This window comes from Schistocerca americana, chromosome 8 (genome assembly GCF_021461395.2).
Source record: "Schistocerca americana isolate TAMUIC-IGC-003095 chromosome 8, iqSchAmer2.1, whole genome shotgun sequence".
Classification (NCBI taxonomy): Eukaryota; Metazoa; Arthropoda; class Insecta; order Orthoptera; family Acrididae; genus Schistocerca; species Schistocerca americana.
The window spans coordinates 61,991,311-62,012,044 of record NC_060126.1 but is presented as its reverse complement, the minus strand read 5'-3'; the positions used below and the strand labels follow the sequence as shown (position 1 = coordinate 62,012,044).

At 46.3% G+C, this 20,734-nt stretch overlaps 1 protein-coding gene and 1 pseudogene across 1 annotated transcript in view; one reads left to right on the top strand and one right to left on the bottom strand.

Annotated features, from left to right (window-relative positions):
* The window catches only part of LOC124545529 (diacylglycerol lipase-alpha), a 454,063-nt gene that overhangs the window by 386,469 nt on the left and 46,860 nt on the right, over positions 1-20,734 (top strand). Inside the window, exons 18-19 of the mRNA XM_047124477.1 lie at positions 7,982-8,121; positions 8,167-8,363. Of these exons, the coding sequence (XP_046980433.1) occupies positions 7,982-8,121; positions 8,167-8,363 (337 nt within the window). The remainder of the gene's footprint in view (positions 1-7,981; positions 8,122-8,166; positions 8,364-20,734) is intronic.
* On the bottom strand, positions 4,685-4,802 carry LOC124546124 (annotated as a pseudogene).

Genomic DNA, 20,734 nt, shown 5'->3' with positions numbered 1-20,734 from the left:
TTCTATTACTGTAATCTGGAAAAGCTGGTGGGTAGGAATTACTAACTCACATCTATATTTAAAACAAAATTCTTATAAATGTTCAACTTGAAGCCATATTTACAAATTAGTTTGCGATGACTCGTTCCACAGCATTAAGACTTATTATGCAAAAAGATCCATGGAACACGAAAGTAACTAACGAACTAAGTAACTTATCGGTCCCTTTGTTTCTCCCCCAAAACGATCATATGTCTCCTATGTTGAAGATTTCTTCATTGGTCATTCTCTCTGTCCCTGAATCTTTGGACTCTTCTCCAACACCATGCCTCAAAAACCTGCAATTTTTTTCTCTTCTGGCTCCGAGCAGTATGCGGTAACGGTTCAAACAAAAAGTTTTTAGATACTGCTTCCTAGCGTTCAGTTTGATACTAGTAGCTTCCTTTAGTTGATGAATGATTTTTTTTTTTAGCTTGTGAAATTCAGCATTTAATCCCTTGGCATGATCTACCATTCTCTGTTATTCTGCTACCCACGTACTGGAAACAGTTGAGTTGCTTCAGGTTCCTTCCATGAAGACTTCGGTTTGCTGCTATTGGAAATACCCTACGTGCTGTAATCTCGATTTTGTCATGCCTAATACGCATTTCTGAAAAAAAGAGAAATTCGTTGACATCGAATTTAAATTTAAGTGTTAGAGCGGGGATTTTTTGAGGTCAGTTACCCGAAGTGTAGCCTTTTATGCAAGGGGAACATCAACAACAATCAGTTCAGCCAAGAAGGAAATATAAGCTGTTGAAATACGGTGTTACGGAAGAATGCTGAAGATAAGGAGCGTCGATCGAATACCTAGTAAAGATGTAGAAATGCCGGACTCGCTCCGCGCTAGAATCAGTATCAGACAGCACTTGACGAAGACTATGAGTCACGCAGTAGAAGTATCGTGCAAGAAAGACGCGAATAACCGGCAGTAATCCGATTGTTCAACATGACAACGCGTCGCCGGGAAAGCCTGAAGAATTGCAATTTCGGTTGTGCTCTTTACTTTTTCCAGGTGGTACTTAAAACTGTTGTGCTACCACATATTTTGTGTATTTTTGGTATGACATAAACAGCAGAACGTGGAGAGTAGTGTGTGATTGCACTGCTGTATCGGCGTGAGCACACAGCCCGTGTTCGTAACCGATGAAATACCAGACAGCGGAAGGAGTTCCGGTGTGCGCTCTACCGAGATGTTGAGCTACGATGACGTTGTGATCTTCGGTACAAAGATTGGTTTGATGCAGCTCTGCATCCGAGACTACGCTAACTTGAGACCAGTATATGTACTGAAACTCCTCATTGATTTGAGCCTTTACTGTGGTCAAATCGTCTTTATGCGTAGTTTTATGTCCTATCAACCGATTCATTCTTTTAGCCAAGTTGTGCCACAAATTTCTTTCCTGGTCAGTATGAATCAGTAGGTGCACCTCCTCACTACATATTCAATCGACGAACTTTAACTTCAGTATTCTTCCGTAACATCGCATTTCAAAAGCTTCTTGTCTGAAATGTTTATTCTCCATGTTTCATTTACCTAGAAGGCTGTACTCCACGCAAATAACCTCAAAAAAAGAGACTCTAACACTTAACTTTAAATTCGATGTCATCGAATTTCTTTTTTTTTTTCGGAAATGCTTTTCCTGCTATTGCCAGTATGGATTTTGAACATCTTTGCTTAAGGTTCCATCAGTTATTCTGCTCATGTACAGCTTCTAGTGTCTAATTCCAGCGTCGCCACATTTAACTCGACCTACAACCTCGTTACAGGAGATTTTCCACTCCGATCTACCGTTTTTGCAGGCCCTTTGCTGTTTCTGACAGAGCTGCACCGTCATCGGCAAAGTTCAAAACTTTTTTTTCTTCTCTCTTAACTTTAATTCTTTCTCCAAGTCCCTCCTTGGTGTCCTTCATAACTGACTCAATGAGCAGTTTGAATAACGTGGGGAGCAGTCTACGTCCCCAGATCTCTCCCTTTTCAAGTACTGCTTTGCTTTTGTGTTCTTCGACTCTTATCTCTGTAATGTGGTTTCGCTACAAACTGTAGAAAAGCTTTCCCTCGCTTTATTATATCTCTAGTGCCTTCCGACTTTCAGAGAATGTAGTCTAGACCACATTGTCAAAAGCTTACTCTGCGTGTACAAACACTATAAACGCAGCGTTGCCTTTCTTTAATCTATCCTCTGCGGTAAGTCGCAGGCTCGGGAAACGTAACCTGAGGTCAGCGTCTACTAAACGTAGAGCTACACCATTCTCAAGGCGCTTCCCGGTCTCATTTTCCCCGTAGTTGTTGGACTCTAGGGCTATCGGAGTTGGGTGGAAATAAATTAAAGTTTTACCTCCTGTCCCGCTGTCGTCGCTTTCTTCTGTGCAGGAAACATCCGGTCAGGCTCTGCTCTGTGCTGGTGCTAAGCCTTTAGGAGTACAGAATTTCGTTTGGTTCGTGCTTCACCGTATTTGCGACTAACAAATAAAACTCTTATACAGTCATCTTCATTACTTGAAGACGGTAAATGCTTCTTGGCAATAATAATACACCAGTTAGCGTTAGAAGACGTCGATGGGTCCGCAACTGTAACAATCAGAAGGCGTGGGAGTGATGCATAGTGGTTGGGCAGAAATATGGAAACACGCGAGAAATGCATGCTTGATCATAAACGCAGATGCCAGTCAAGCCTGCACGGCTCGTGTGCAGTGTCGCCAATACGTTGTATGTGTCACTCGTGGTCAGAAGAGTGTTCTGTGTAGTTGTGAGTGGATTACCTCGGAACTAAGTGAATTCTAACGTAGCCAGATTGTTGGTGCTTGTGTGTTGGGTGCTTCCGCAACCGAGATCGCCGAAGAGTAAGGTGTTTCAAGGGAAATCGTGACGAAGATTTGTACCCGATACAGCGAAAGCAGGAATACATCATCCGCTAAGTCACAACGACGAGAGAGTGCCTCGAGTGAGCGTGACTGAAGGTCATTAAAGGGCAATGTCACGGCAAATAAGAGAATGATAACAGCAAGAGTCAGCGCAGAACTGAATGTCGCACTTGCGAACTCTGTCAGCAGCAAACCAACACAAAGGAGGTCCACAAGTTGGCAACTGCAGAGCGAACTGGAATTCCAAAACCATTCATCGGTAATGCAAATGCCCGTAAAAGGGAAACGTGGTGACGAAACCCGGATTGTGGAGCGATGGAGGTCATTTGGTCGGATGAATCTTGCTTCAGATACTTTCGAACATCTCGCCGAGTGTAGGCCCCAAGGGTGATAGATGGAAGAGGATCGGTGGTGATTTGGACAACCATACCTTATTCTGTGGTCCCTATGGTTACTCGGCAAAGTAGCATTGCTGTCAATGATTATGTGGCGCCGGCCGGGGTGGCCGAGCGGTTCTAGGGGCTACAGTCTGGAACTGCGCGACGGTTACGGTCGCAGGTTCGAATCCTGCCTCGGGCATGGATGTTTGTGATGTCCTTAGGTTAGTTAGGTTTAAGTAGTTCTAAGTTCTAGGGGACTGAGGACCTCAGAAGTTAAGTCCCATAGTGCTCAGAGCCATTTGAACCATTTGATTATGTGGCCATTTTGGCTCACCAGGTCCATCCCACTGTAGTGTTTTTTGCCAAAAGGGGATATTGTGTTCGAAGACCACAAGAACCCCTGTCCCAAGACTAGTTTTGTGGGCACAAGATTGGTTAGTTGTTTGATTCAGGGAGGAGACCAAACAGCGAGGTCATCGGTCCCAATGGATTAAGGAAGGATGGGGAAGGATGTCGCCTATGCCCTTTCAAAGGAACCATCCCGGCATTTGCCTGAAGCGATTTAGGGAAATCAAAGAAAATTTAAATCAGGATGGCCGGAAGCGGGTTTGAACTGTCGTCGTCCCGAATGCAAGTGCAGTGTGCTAAACACTGCGCTACCTCGCTCGGTGGGCACGTGAATGAACTGTCGTATCTCCCCTGGCCATTACCGCCACCAGATCTCAATATTATTGAGCGTTTTTGGTCTATGTTGGAGACAAGGGTGCCTGATCATCATCCATTTCCAGTATCGGTGCCTGAACTTGGCACTGTGTTTCAGGAAGAATGGTATGACATTCCTATGAAAAGTATAAAAACCTGTATTTATCCATTCCTAGCTGAGTGGCAGATGTTTCGAATACCAACAGTTTTCGTACACCGTATTAGGCACGGTAATGTATTCTGTTTTCGATGCTTCCATATTTTTGTCCATCTCCGATATTAGCCGGTATTAGCTTGTAACAGTCTTCACTTGATCTTTAAAAAAAATTTTAATAGCCGTTGAAAACCCCAGAAAGAAATTTCGACTCTGCAGTGGAATGTATTTCCTAGCAGATTAAAATGTGTGCCGGATTGAGACTCCAACTCGGGACCCCTACCTTTCGCAAGCAATTGCTCTACCGACTTTTTGTTCGTTGCATTGATTCGGGGCGGACGTCTCGTGTCCCATAAAGCACAAGCACTCCGTCGGCAGGCCACAAGTGGCCCATCGGGACCATCCGACCGCCTTGTCATCCTGAGGTGAGGATGCGGATAGGAGGGGCGTGTGCTCAGCACACCGCTCTCCCGGTCTTTAAGATGGTTTTCTTTGACCGGAGCCGCGACTATTCGGTCGAGTAGCTCCTCAGTTGGCATCACGAGGCTGAGAGCACCCCGAAAAACGGCAACAGCGCATGGCGGCCTGGATGGTCACCCATCGAAGTGCCGGCCACGCCCGACAGCGCTTAACTTCGGTGATCTCACGGGAACCGGTGTATCCACTGCGGCAAGGCCGTTGCCTCTCGTGTCCCATGGCACTCGTTCAATTCATCATTCATTTATTCAGTTCACTCAGCTTCTTTATTACAGAGGACAACTAACCGTTTGACCAAACACACTGAGTTACCACCGTGCCAGGTATGATTGAGCTGCCCAAGCACGACTCACAACCCGTCCTCACAGCTTTACTTCCACCTGCGCATCGTCTCCTACCATCCAAATGGCACTGACGGCGAGGTGTCCCCGCGTCGGGAAGTTCGGCCGCCCAGTCGTAAATCTTATCAGGTGATGCCACATTGGGCAACTCGCATGTCGGTGATGACGTAGGCAACACAACACACAGTCCCCAAACGGAAAAAATCTTCAACCCAACTGGGAATTGAACCCGCGCCTGCGGCATGGCAGTCAAAGGCCTTGACCAGTTTTCTTTTTCTCCATGGTGGATGTCGGTATTATGGTCTGAACAGTCTACTCAGAGAGCTATTTTTTTGTTTGTCATCTTCCCCTGGATAGTAAAAAAGGGATTAAGAGAGAAGAAAGAGATAAAGGCACTTCAGGTGTTGGCCCCCCGTGTAACCTTACTCCCAGTACGACTAACATAGAGTTATGATGAGTTGAGGAAGTATAAAGCGAAGGAAACCACGGGAGAGCCATGAAAATTAAACATAATGAGTTTTTTATTTTTATTTTACTTTTTTTATGAGCGCCTTAAGTAGCGGGTGCTGCGTCAGTCAGCACATCCAAACCACTCAGCTAAGGAAGCGGGTTACTATCTCCCAAACTTTACAGAAGCTCTCCTGCAAAACCTGCAGGACTAGCACTCCTGGAATAAAGGATATTGCGGAGACGGCTTAGCCACAGCCTGGGAGATACACTCCTGGAAATTGAAATAAGAACACCGTGAATTCATTGTCGCAGGAAGGGGAAACTTTATTGACACGTTCCTGGGGTCAGATACATCACATGATCACACTGACAGAACCACAGGCACATAGACACAGGCAACAGAGCATGCACAGTGTCGGCACTAGTACAGTGTATATCCACCTTTCGCAGCAATGCAGGCTGCTATTCTCCCATGGAGACGATCGTAGAGATGCTGGGTGTAGTCCTGTGGAACGGCTTGCCATGCCATTTCCACCTGGCGCCTCAGTTGGACCAGCGTTCGTGCTGTACGTGCAGACCGCGTGAGACGACGCTTCATCCAGTCCCAAACATGCTCAATGGGGGACAGATCCGGAGATCTTGCTGGCCAGGGTAGTTGACTTACACCTTCTAGAGCACGTTGGGTGGCACGGGATACATGCGGACGTGCATTGTCCTGTTGCAACAGCAAGTTCCCTTGCCGGTCTAGGAATGGTAGAACGATGGGTTCGATGACGGTTTGAATGTACCGTGCACTATTCAGTGTCCCCTCGACGATCACCAGTGGTGTACGGCCAGTGTAGGAGATCGCTCCCCACACCATGATGCCGGGTGTTGGCCCTGTGTGCCTCGGTCGTATGCAGTCCTGATTGTGGCGCTCACCTGCACGGCGCCAAACACGCATACGACCGTCATTGGCACCAAGGCAGAAGCGACTCTCATCGCTGAAGACGACACGTCTCCATTCGTCCCTCCATTCACGCCTGTCGCGACACCACTGGAGGCGGGCTGCACGATGTTGGGGCGTGAGCGGAGGACGGCCTAACGGTGTGCGGGACCGTAGCCCAGCTTCATGGAGACGGTTGCGAATGGTCCTCGCCGATACCCCAGGAGCAACAGTGTACCTAATTTGCTGGGAAGTGGCGGTGCGTAGGATCCTACGGTCTTGGCGTGCATCCGTGCGTCGCTGCGGTCCGGTCCCAGGTCGACGGGCACGTGCACCTTCCGCCGACCACTGGCGACAACATCGATGTACTGTGGAGACCTCACGCCCCACGTGTTGAGCAATTCGGCGGTACGTCCACCCGGCCTCCCGCATGCCCACTATACGCCCTCGCTCAAAGTCCGTCAACTGCACATACGGTTCACGTCCACGCTGTCGCGGCATGCTACCAGTGTTAAAGACTGCGATGGAGCTCCGTATGCCACGGCAAACTGGCTGACACTGACGGCGGCGGTGCACAAATGCTGCGCAGCTAGCGCCATTCGACGGCCAACACCGCGGTTCCTGGTGTGTCCGCTGTGCCGTGCGTGTGATCATTGCTTGTACAGCCCTCTCGCAGTGTCCGGAGCACGTATGGTGGGTCTGACACACCGGTGTCAATGTGTTCTTTTTTCCATTTCCAGGAGTGTATTTCCAGAATGAAATTTTCACTCTGCAGTGTAGTGTGCACTGATATGAAACTTCTTGTCAGATTAATACTGTGTGCCGGACCGAGACTCGAACTCGGGACTTTTGATTATTGCAGGCAAGTGCTCTACCAACTGAGCTACCTAAGCGCAACTCACGACCCGTCCTCACACCGTTACTTGAAACCAGTACCGCCGGTCGTGGTGCCCGAGCGGTTCTAGGTGTTTCAGTCCGGAACCGCGTGACTGCTACGGTCACAGGTTCAAATCCTGCCTCGGGCATGGATGTGTCTGATGTCCTTAGGTTAGTTAGGTTTAAGTAGGTCTAAGTTCTAGGGGACTGATGACATCAGATGTTCAGTCCCTTAGTGCTCAGAACCATTTCAACCATTTGAACCACCAGTACCTCGTCTCCCCAGGCTGTGGCTGGGTCACGACTCTGCAATATCCTTTCTTCCATGAGTGAAGTCTGGAAGATAGGAGACAAGGTACTGGAGGAAGTAAGGGTGTGAGTAAGGGTCGAGACTCAAATGGCTCAAATGGCTCTGAGCACTATGGGACTTAACTTCTGAGGTCATCAGTCCCCTAGAACTTACAACTACTTAAACCTAACTAACCTAAGGACATCACACACACCCATGCCCGAGGCAGGATTCGAATCTGCGACCGTAGCGGTCGCTCGGTTCCAGACTGTAGCGCCTAGAACCGCTCAGCCATCCCGGGCCGGCAAGGGTCGAGAGTCGCTCTAGGGTACCTCAGACGGTAGAGCACTTGCCCGCGAAAGGCAAAGGTATTGAATTCGAGTCTCCATCCGGCACACAGTTTGAATGTGAGATGAAGCTTGAGAATTGTTAATATCGCTGTTGGAGGCTGGTCCGTCCGTGTCAACAGTGAGGGGGGAGTGAGGCTGGCTTGGCTCTCGGCAGGTGACGATCCCGGCGCAGGACGGCCTGCACGACGAGTGGTTCGGGCTGGCGCCGCTGGCCACCCCCGAGTCGCTGTCCGAGGTGTCGAGCATCAGCTCGCGCGCCAGCTGGCTGCTCGCCGACGGGCCCGCGCCGCCCCCGCCGCCCCCGCCCTCCGCCTCGACGCCCAGCGCCTCCGCCGCCTCGGCGGCCACCCGGCCGGCCACCTCGTCGGGCGACGACCTGAGCTTCGCGTCGGCGCGCCAGACGACGGCGACGGCCACCTCGAGCGACGACTGGGAGCGCACCAGCGGCCGGCGCACCTCCAGCGAGGCCTTCCTCAGCGTGCGCGGCACGCCCTCCTCCTCCGACGACTCGGTGAGTACCCCGGCAGGCGGCGCAGGTACCAGCTGCACGAGTACCAAACTGGAATTTCTCTACAGGCGGTGTAGGGCCCCTGAGACCGCGTCTGCAGCGCCGTCCGCTTCCTGTAATGGCTGACGACGGATGTCAACGCACAGTAACCAAAGTTCCATACATCGGAGCTTTGTGCCTACGAACTACAATTTGTGGACACCATTGGTTTTCTGTTGTCATTTGAAGAACACTGCTGCAGAATCGCATCGAATGCTTATGGAAGCTTTCAGCAAAATGCTCTTGGGAAAACACAGTGTTTCGAGTCGTTCGAAAAATTCATAAGTGGTGATTCCGACGTGAGAAACGACGAACACAGGAAACCACCGAAAAAGTTCCCAGACAAGAAATTGCAAGCATTGGATGAAGATGATAAACTCGTCAGGAACTCGCGGAAGAATAGAATGTGACGCAGAAAGACGTTTCTCTTCGGTCGAAAGCTATGGTAAAGGTGCAGAACAGGGAAAATGGATTCTGCACGAACCGAAAGAAAGACACCTAGCAAATCGAAACGTGTGACTCCCTCCGTCGGAGGTTCGAGTCCTCCCTCGGGCATGAGTGTGTGTATTTTCCTTAGCGTAAGTTAGATTAAATAGTGTGTAAGCTTAGGGACCGATGACCTCAGCAATTTGGTTCCATAAGACCTTACCACAAATTTCCAATTTTTGCAAATCGAAAGACCACTTGTGAAGTGCTGTTCTCCAGATACAAAACAAAGTCGCTTCTCCATCAAATATATTGACAGGTGAGGAAAAATGGATATATTTTGAGAATCCTAAGCGTTGTAAATCACGAGTGAATTCAGCCAACCATCGACACCCACTGCACGACCAAATCGCTTTGGAAAGAAGACAATGCTCTGTGTTTGGTGGGATCAGAACGGTGTCATCTATTATGAGCTGCTAAAACCAGATGAAACCATTAACACCGATCACTGCCAACAGCAAATTATCGATTTAAATCGAGCATTACGTGAAAAACGACCAGAATATGGAGAAAGGCAGCACAGAGTCATATTAGTCAATGATAACGCCCCATCACACACGGCAAAACGTGTCAGGAAAAAACGATCGAGGCGTTCAGTTGGGAGATACCAGGGCACGCGGCTTATTCTCAAGACTTGGCTTCGTCCGATTGTCATCTGTTTGCATCATTGGGACACGCTCTCGCTGAACAACGCTTCAATTCGTATGAAACAGTACGAAAATGACTCGCGACTGCTTCGCTTTCTTGGCGTGGCATTCATGACCTACCAGAGAGGTGGGAGACAAGTATAAACAGATGGAGATCATTTTGAAAAAAATATTGTTCATCACTTTCAAACAAAAGACGTGTAATAACTGCAACCAAATTCCGGTTTCATACTTGTACACGTGGTAAACCGTCTTCACAGGGACGCGTTTCTCGTCTACGCTGTTGTGGCGACTGCAGCCTCCCGAACGATCTGCTACATCCCACGGAACGTGTTCCATGCCGTGATTTGCCGCTACAGCGCTCCCCAGCGGTGGTTGCCAACGCATCTAGCGCTCGAACCGCACAGTTTGTTTAAGAAAACGGACGGGCTTAAAACAGCCGCGTCGACTGTGTTAGCGATCGTCGGAATGAGTGAGTGACGTACACTACAGTCTCGTAATTGGTTGGCCTGTGTTTCCGTGGATATTCACAGAATCGAACAAACTATCTCCTCGATAGAGAGAGCTTTTCCTCATGACAACACCGACTATTTCCGATCGTACTTCTATTAAATCATTCACAAAGTCCTAAAATCTGTCGCAAAACATAAGGTGAAAATAATAGACAAGGTGAACATTACTAAAACCGACAAACTGCGGGGTTGCCACAGTAGATCGGGCAGATGAAAGAAAATCCCTCTACGTCCCACGTGTCCTTTCGTTTTGCAGGCTAAGCGGTTGACGCAGCGTACCGTGAGCAGCAGAATGGTCCAGTACTCATGTCAGGAACAAGCCCAGTTGCCGTTTGTGTATGGCGAAGGAGATGTGCGTACGGCATAGTTGGAGGACCGGATTCTACAGGATACTGAGACGAATCATCGTACAAGCTCCAGTAAAGTGGTCCGCTAGCATGGTGTAAGCCAAAGTACGATAATGTGTGTCCTGCATGACAACCGTTACTATCCCTGTTGTTGTTGTGGTCTTCAGTCCTGAGACCGGTTTGATGCAGCTCTCCATGCTACTCTATCCTGTGCAAGCTTCTTCATCTCCGAGTACCTACCGCAACTTACATCGTTCTGAATGTGCTTAGTGTATTCATCTCTTGGTCTCCCTCTACGATTTTTACCCTCCACGCTGCCCTCCAATACTAAATTGGTGATCCCTTGATGCCTCAGAACATGTCCTACCAACCGATCCCTTCTTCTAGTCAAGTTGCGCCACAAACTTCTCCCCAATCCTATTTAATACCTCCTCATTAGTTATGTGATCCACCCACCTAATCTTCAGCACTCTTCTGTAGCACCACATTTCAAAAGCTTCTATTCTCTTCTTGTCCAAACTATTTATCGTCCATGTTTCATTTCCATACATGGCTACACTCCATACAAATACTTTCAGAAATGACTTCCTGACACTTAAATCTATACTCGATGTTAACAAATTTCTCTTCTTCAGAAACGCTTTCCTTGCCATTGCCAGTCTACATTTTATATCCTCTCTACTTCGACCGTCATCAGTTATTTTGCTCCCCAAGTAGCAAAACTCCTTTACTACTTTAAGTGTCTCATTTCCTAATCTAATTCCCCCAGCATCACCCGACTTGATTCGACTACATTCCATTATCCTCGTTTTGCTTTTGTTGATGTTCATCTTATATCCTCCTTTCAAGACACTGTCCATTCCGTTCAACTGCTCTTCCAAGTCCTTTGCTGTCTCTGACAGAACTACAATGTCATCGGCGAACCTCAAAGTTTTTATTTCTTCTGCATGGATTTTAATACCTACTCCAAATTTTTCTTTTGTTTCCTTCACTGCTTGCTCAATATACAGATTGAATAACATCCCTATCACCTCCAAAGGTCATTAGCAGCGGATTTACATGTACAGGAAGGATTTTGTCTATGGTATTGCACCAGAGAATCACAAATGTGGGATTTCTGTTACCAATCCTCTCTACCGACGAAGAAAGCTTTACCAGAGTTGGCGTCATCAATCTGTGTAATCGTCAACTGCGGGTTACAGACAATCCTCGGGGAATGGTTAAGGCACCTCATCAGCATTAGTTGAGCATCAACTTGTGCGCAGGAATTCTCGGTGACCACATAATTGTACCGGTTATTACACAACGCCTTGTCGGAGGAATATGCTCCCTGGGCAGGCTCAAAATGTGCCTTTGGAAGTACGACAGGTTATGAGTTTTCTGCATGACGGAGCAGCATCCCACTTCCGCATTGCAATTCGCCGACACCTGAGCAAGATCTTCCTCGGAGTTTGGACAGGACTTAGAGGCACTGTACCATGGCCTGCTATATCATCGGACATGGATTTTTGCCTCTGGGCCATCTGAAAAGCGTTGTGTGTGCTGAACCAGCACTTCATGTCCGGACCCTTCAACAGCGTCTTCACGAAGCCTATGACGCTATTCGTAGAGAGGCCGGAACGTGCGAAACAGTGCAGTAATCCATGTTGCGATGTGTGAAAGCATCCACTGCATGCTATAGAGGCCACTTTGAACACCTGCTGTGATGTGGATGCGATGCACCTCTATACTGTGTTCTGGGACGATTTGCTGTCGTTGCACGCACACCGTGTTCATAGACATTTTTTCCTTCATTTCCAGTCAGAATGCACTCCTGCAGTTTGTCCGTTCTATTAATGTTCGGCCATTGTACACGGTGTAACCAAGTAAGTGTAAATGCGTGGGTGACTAAGGACGGTTAGCTGAACATTACATTACTATTTACGTCATGTGCAGACTAACAATTATATGTATTAGAAATACTGTGTTTTTAGGCTTGTTATTGCCTGCCGGCCGAAGTGGCCGCGCGGTTCTGGCGCTGCAGTCTGGAACCGCGAGACCGCTACTGTCGCAGTTCGAATCCTGCCTCGGGCATGGATGTGTGTGATGTCCTTAGGTTAGTTAGGTTTAACTAGTTCTAAGTTCTAGGGGACTAATGACCTCAGCAGTTGAGTCCCATAGTGCTCAGAGCCATTTGAACCATTTTTTTGTTATTGCCTCAAACTACATGTGGCAACAACAAGCCATTCATGTTCATTTTCTTCTGGACAGCAGGCCAGATGTTGCAGTGTAGATACGTGGACGCGTGACAGGCGTAATCCACTTGTGCAATTACAACCACACAAAAAACATCAGGTGATAAACTTCGTGACGTGTTTGTGGGAAGACTGTTCGACACAGTCCGCAGCTCGTGGTCGTGCGGTAGCGTTCTCGCTTCCCGCGCCCGGGTTCCCGGGTTCGATTCCCGGCGGGGTCAGGGATTTTCTCTGCCTCGTGATGACTGAGTGTTGTGTGTTGTCCTTAGGTTAGTTAGGTTTAAGTAGTTCTAAGTTCTAGGGGACTGATGACCATAGATGATAAGTCCCATAGTGCTCACAACGGAACCTCCCCATCGCACCCCCCTCAGATTTAGTTATAAGTTGGCACAGTGGATAGGCCTTGAAAAACTGAACACACATCAATCGAAAAAACAGGAAGAAGTTGTGTGGAACTATGAAAAAAATAAGCAAAATATACAAACTGAGTAGTCCATGCTGAAGACAGGCGACATCATGAAAGATATAAGCTCAAGAGCGCCGTGGTCCCGTGATTAGCGTGAGCACCTGCGGAGTGAGAGGTCCTTGGTTCAAGTCTTCGCTCGAGTGAAAATTTTACTTTTTTTATTTTCGCAAATTTATGATCTGTCCGTTCGTTCATTGACGTCTCTTTTCACTGTAATAAGTTTAGTGCGTGTGTTTCGCGACCGCACCGCAAAACAGTGCGATTAGTAGACGAAAGGACGTGCCTCTCCAATGGGAACCGAAAACATTTGATCGCAAGGTCATAGGTCAAAACCTCTGATATATTCTATACGACACTGGTGACGGCATGTGCGTTACAAGACAGGAATATGTTGTCGACCCACCTAACTTGTACACTTGGCGAATGGGTAAAAAGAATCTTCTATTTTGCCCGATTTAGCTTTTCTTGTGGATGTAATAATCACTCCCAAAAAAGTGATGACAAGATAAGAGTTTGTCAGATAACAATTGTCTGAAAATAAAAAATCAAACTTTTCACTCGAGGGAAGATTTGAACCAAGGACCTCTCGTTCCGCAGCTCCTCACGCTAACCACGGGACCACGGCGCTCCTGAGCTCATACGGTCCATGATGTTGCCTATCTTGCCGTGGACTACTCAGTTTGTATATTTTGCTTATTTTTTTCATAGTTCCACACAACTTCTTCCTGTTTTCTCGATTGATCTGTGTTCAGTTTTTCAAGGCCTAGCCACTGTGCCAACTTATAACTAAATCTGAGGGGGGTGCGATGGGGAGGTTCCCTTGTCAGAGCCATTTGAACCATTTTGTTCGACACAGAGAAAAAACAACCAACACAATGATGTGTGTACGCACTAACGTTCCTTATACAAAAATATCTGCGCATGTATCTATTACACCACACATTTGCTGGTAAGCAAACACGAACCTATATTTTCTAAGACTTTCCCGGCGATTTGTTGTCATCTCGTAGAATCGGGTGTACTGCCGGTGGTTCGCGTCTTCCCAACAGGGTATTTCGACGTCGTAACTCGGCGTCTTCATCAGGGGTTCCCTGACCACCGGCAGTACACCAGATTCTACGAGATGACAAACACGAACCTGTTAGAATCCATTTCACTGTTTTTGAGTCTGTCAAGTACACTATGTCCCTAGCAAAACAGAAATGCCTTAGTTATATCTTATACATTTTATACAAATGTCTAAACTCTGTAACCATGGGTGTCACTATTTGATATTTAACTATAACAATTTGTACCAAAAGCGACGGACTTTTGATAAGCTATCTTTGCGCCATTGCACTGAACTGGCATACCCTCATAGTACGCAAGTTATGATAACGAGTAGGCTGTAACTGCCAATATATTGTTTCCTGTCATTTGATTATGACAAATCGTAACAGAAACATACAGATCCGCAATGTGCCGGTGTTTTGGAACAGCTTACATTTGTTGCGCGTATATTGTAATATGAAAGTCACCAAATACCGAGTTTATCTTCATATGAATTAATGCAATATGGCGCCGCCTTAGTTCTGCTCGTGACATAAAATCCATGTTGCATCTAACTTAAGTTCCTGTCTACGAGGCCAATTTTTCTTTCACGCTTCGCAGAGTGGTGGTATGTGAAACTTCACGCCATGACGTCACTAAACTCGACCACCTCCTCGTCCCCTAAGAGGACTATTTAAGGCCGTCCTCACACGGGACGTACTTGTCATCGTCAAGCACGCCATGCGTGGTTTACATCGCAGTCAGTGCACGCTCAGAAACGAGCTGGTCTGAACATCACACGGAACGTGCTCCTCGTGACCACAGTGCTCTCCAGCGGCAGCTGTTGGCTGTATCTAGCGCGCGCACCACACAATCCACTTACAAAAATGGAGGTGTGTAAAATTGCTACATTCGCTCCATTAAAACACACATTTTCCCCCTCTTCCAAATGCTAGTCCTGTCGTTCTACCTATAGATATACATAAATTAAAATTTCAATATCCACGAACATGATACAAGGCAAAGAGGGAAGTCCTATGTCCAGTCAGTACGGACATCAGTTTCTAAAATTTACGTTACGAATAGTACAACACAAAATTACAATAGTACTCACATCAGTGAAGACCTTTTCATCGTTATCACCTCTTAGCAAAACTCTAAGGTCGTTCTTACTAGATCTGCATCTTTTCGGTAGCAGAACTTTTAGAATATGTGAAATACAGCACTTTAAACAAGAAAGTTCTGAAAGTAATGCAAGCTGTATCGTAGACAAAGCCAAAAACGTCCAGCGCTCTTATACATGTGTAATATGTAATATTACCGGACATACTTCTAATAGACTAATAAAAAAATCGTCGAGCGTTTAGAAAACGAGAGGACGAGTAAAAAGTTTTTGGAGGTAGTAGTATATGAAACAACTACACTTCTTAACACCCTACCACCGTTCACTAAGCTATGTTTCTTTCACTAAAGCTCAAACACAATGAATTACGTTTTAGAAATGTTGATGCGTAGCTTAATCATTATTAATGTAGGCTACATATTATATACATTAAGCAAGTAATTAATAATACTAACAACAATCATAGTGAAACAGAGAACGACTATAGCAGTGAACATTTTTATCGACTAGAACACAAACTTTGTTATACGCCATAAACTGCTTTTCAGTTCTTCTTGTTGCATATTTTGTTTGTACAATACTAATCGATTAGTTTAATTGCTTTTAAATATAAATTAGAGGCATTAAATAACAGAAATGCTAAAAGATTTAAGCTTTTTTTCTAAAATAGGGATTCCACGTGTGTATAAAAAAGTGAACAAATTATATTTATTGGAAGTGTTTTTATTATGTCTTTGATCAGGCGATGTGGTGCAGTGGTAGCACACTGGACTAGCAGTCTCGAGGACGGCCATCTTGGTTTAGGTTTCCCGTGATTTCTCAAAATCGATTCTGGCAATGCCGGGATTGTTCCTTTGAAGGAGCACGGCAGATATCCTTCCCCAACCGGAGGTTGTGCTCCGTCTCTAATGCCCTCGTTGTTGACAGGACGTTAAATGCTAATTTCCTCCTTCTCCTAATTCTGTCTTTGCAACTACAAGAAAATTGGAGTTTTTGTCACCAAACGAGTTTCCCTTTTTTTAAAATAAAACATCATCAGTGGTCCGTAATGAAATATACTCTTATTTACAGACTGACTTGTTTTCTAGATAGAAAAACAGTTCGTCACAAAAGTTGTTTACTTTGTTTGTGGTATTTTATTCCTGGTTCTCGTTCACATCATGCTATGCGGTCTGCTTGCACTTTTCGAATTATTCCTTCATTTTGCACACTCTATTTTACGGATATTATGTCCACATGCGTTTCTTGCATCAGTATTATTAGTAACTCATACTTTATTCCACCCACTTTGTGGAAAACAAAACAACCCTAGGCATGTGTGCACACTGCGTCATCAGTGGATCGTAGAGCGCACTGCAAAGTTTGGTATAGCTTTGTGAAACACCCTGTTGTTGCTTCTTATGACATAGTACTGTAGATAGTGTAGGGAATCACCTACTGGCTCTTCAGTTTGCATACCTATGAAGGAGGGACGTGCATGACCACGATCTGGCGACAGACCTTCCCTCGGGCCAGAGCCAAAGAAACTGGTACGCCTGCCTAGTATCGTGGAGGGTCCCCGCGAGTACGCAGGAGAGCCACAACAAGACGTGGCGTGGACTCGACTAACGTCTGAAGTAGTGATGGAGGGAACTGATACCATGAATCCTGCAGGGCTGTCCATAAAACCGTAAGAGTATGAGGGGGTGAAGATTTCTACACAGCACGTTGCAAGGCATTCCAGATACGCTGAATAAAGTTCATGTCTGGTTACTTCGGTGGCCAGCGGAAGTCTTTAAACTCAGAGGTGTGTTCCTGGAGCCACCCTATAGCAATTTTGGGGTGTGGCATCGTCCTGCTGGAATTGCCAAAGTCCGTCGGAATGGACAATGTACATGAATGGATGCTGGTGATCAGACAGGACGCTTACGAGTCGTATCAGGACATAGCAGGGATCCCACATCACACCAACTGCACACGCCCCACACCATTATAGAACCTCCACCTGCTTGAAAAGTCCTCTGCTTATACGCGGGGCCCATGGGTTCATGAGGGTGTCTCCGTACCCGTAGACGTCCATCTGTTCGAAACAATTTGGAACGAGACTCTTCCGACCAGGGAACATGTTTCCACTCATCAACAGTCCAGTGTCGGTGTTGACGGGCTCAGGCGAGGAACAAAGCTTTGTGTCGTGCAGTCGTAAAGGGTACACAACTGGACCTTCTGCTCCGAGAGCCCATATCGATGATATTTCGATTAATGGTTTTCACGTTGACACTTGTTGATGGCCCAGCACTAAAATCTGCAACAACTTGCCGAAGGGTTTCACTTCTGTCACGTCGAACGATTCTCTTCAGTCGTCGTTGGTCCCATTCTTGCAGAATCTTTTTTCGGCCGCAGCGATGTCGCAGATTTGATGCTTTGCCGGATTCCTGTTATTCACAGTAGTCGTGGAATGGCCGTACGGGAAAATCCATACTTCATATCTACCTCGGAGCTGCTGTGTCCCATCGCTCGTGTGCCGACTATAACACCACGTTCACTTAAATCTTGATAACCTGTCATTTTAGCAGCAGTAACCCATCTAAGAACTGCGCCAGACACTTGTTGTCTTATATGTGCGTTGCCAACCACAGTGCCGTATCCGTCTATTTACGTAACTCTGTATTTGAATACGCATGCCTATACCAGTTTGTTTGACACTTCAGTGTATAAAATAGATCTTTAATCGCCACCCCGTTGGTAATGACAGTTCGAACTCCCTGCGTAAAAATATGTGACTACAGAACTTTTGCCCTATTCGGCCTTTTTTGGTCGTAGCTGATTGGGCTGGTGGTGGAGCTGAGAACTTTGGAACTGGTGCACGAGCTCACTGCTTGGCATAAAACCATCAGTGAACTATCAGTCGCCTGTGTGCAGAACCAGATACCTTCCATTCCGTAGAGCGACGGCTCAACCCCTCTTCCGACCATCCAGATTTAAGTTTTCAGTGATTTGTCTAAATCGATCGAGGCATATGCCGGGATGAATCCTTTGAAAGGGCACGGCCGATTTCCTTCCCCCTCCTTGACACAATCCGAGCTTGTGCTCAGTCTCTAATGATCTCGAAGTCGACAAGACGTTAAATACTTCCTCCCTTTTTCTCTTAAAATACGTTGCACGTTTCAGCTGGAAGTTCACAATCATTAATATTGTTTGGGTTATGTCGAAAGAATGGATGCATTGTGCGACCTCATTGCTAGTCCAACGACAGGATAACGCTGTGTCCCGGATGGTGCAGTGGTTACCGCACCGCATCCTGGATTCCAATGCCTGTGCGGTACACACATTCGCTCGTCGCCACTGGTTCCGCGTGATGTCCCGTGAAACGTCCCCTTAGAAAAATTTATGAATGACTGTGCTGATAAACCTCTTACATTATTTGATTTTCAAACAGCTGAGTGGAACTGAACGTACTCAGACATTTCGCTCTTTACCTATTCTGATCAACATTTAACTGACACGCAATATTTTAGCGCAACGCAATCTGACTTTCAAAAATCCCTAGAAAAGAATGGCCCTGACTAACAATAACCTATACCTTTCATGAATCACTTACCTCACAAAAATCTTCGTTACTCGAACTACTGCAATACAGCTAGCGCTAATACTGCCAGCTAAATAAAAGATTCTAACTACTGAAGGCACTAACTACTGATAGGCATAGTTAGCAAATGAAAGATTTTGATAGAGAACAAACAATGTATTTACCTTAATAGTGTTCAAAAGTCATAATATATATATATCAGTTCATGACATCCAATCTTACAAATTTACTCTCTCTGATGGACACACGTCCAGATCATCCGCTCTCAAAACTCCGCCATCTCTCTCCCCACATCCATCATTGCTGGCGGCTCACCTCCAACTGCGCAACGCTAAGCGCTGTTAACAGCCAACTGACCAATACTACAATAGCAAATTCCAACAATGCAAACCAGCCACAGACTGCACCCACCACAGTCAGTGATATTCATATAGAGCGCTACATGGCGTTACCAATATTTGATACCTTTGTTATTGTAAGTATGAATTTTTTTTTTTCAAATCTGTATTGGCCACTGCCCAAAACAATTTGTAAATTTTTTTGTGGGGAGCATGGGGTCTACGTAAGTAGGCTGTTTAGGTTTCTATGTCTGTAGCGTCACCTAGCGCTCTGTATGAAAATCACTGGCTGTGCTGTGTGCAGTCTGTGGTTGGTGGGCATTGTTGGAATATTCGCCATTGTAGTGTTGGGCAGTTGGAGGTGAGCCGCCAGCAGTGGTAGATGTGGGGAGTGAGATGGCGGAGCTTTGAGAGCGGATGATCTGGACATGTGTCCGCCAGAAAGAGTAAATTTGTAAGACTGGATGTCATGAACTGATATATAGATATATATATTATGACTTTTGAACACTGTTAAGCTAAATACATTGTTTTTCTCTATCAAAATCTTTCATTTGCTAACTATGCCTATCAGTAGTTAGTGCCTTCAGTAGTTAGAATCCTTTATTTAGCTGGCAGTATTGGCGCTAGCTGTATTGCAGTAGTTCGAGTAACGAAGATTTTTGTGAGGTAAGTTATTCATGAAAGGTATAGGTTATTGTTAGTCAGGGATTTTTGAAAGTCAGATTGCGTTGCGCTAAAAATATTGTGTGTCAGTTTAGTGTTGATCGGAATAGGTAAAGAGCAAAATGTCTGAGTACGTTCAGTTTTGCTCAGCTGTTTGAAAATCAGATAATGGTAGAGGTTTATCAGCACAGTCACTCATAATTTTCTCTAAGGGGACGTTTCACCCGCAGCAGCAGACAGCAGTGATCTCCTTCAGTTTACATATAATGTTTCACAGCTACAGATTCTGCGTGATTAGACACCACGCATTCAAATCATCCAATCTTCCTTCCTGTCCTTAGTACGCGTTGTTACAGCGATCGCCAAAACATCGCGTATCTTCTGCAGATGCAGTTGAATTCCTATTCTGAACTTCCCATACAGGTCTGACCTCAACGCCACGAAGTCCACCACTTGTGGCAACCAAAATGGTGGCAGAGTTGCTCGCCAGTCTTCACAGTGCACCAAAACAAACCGACTGTGAGTGGATGCAGCTTCATAGCAGCTAGGTGCACGTGTGCCTCCGCTGTATTTCCTCGAAGAGACACCGCATAGGCGGAAAGTAGCACCTTGCAGCCAGCTAGACCGGGGACGCAGCGTTGAAACCCCCGAGGCGTTTCTGGTGGCGTAGCGGAGCAGACTCACTGGCCTTCAGTTTGGTGATCTTGTGATAGGCCCAGACCAACATCCCTGAGGAAATAAAAGTCTCCTTCTGCAGGAGCGTGGTGGTGGAGCAAATTTGAAAGTAAATGCCACTGTCGTCCTTTTCAGTGGACATGCAATCTTCGACCTACTATACTACATTGATTTCGAGACGTCTAAAAGTCTTGCCTTCCTTCTCACTCCGTGATCCTTACACTTGGCAAACATGTCGGTTGGTTTGTAATCGCGAGAAAGTTTACTTTTGT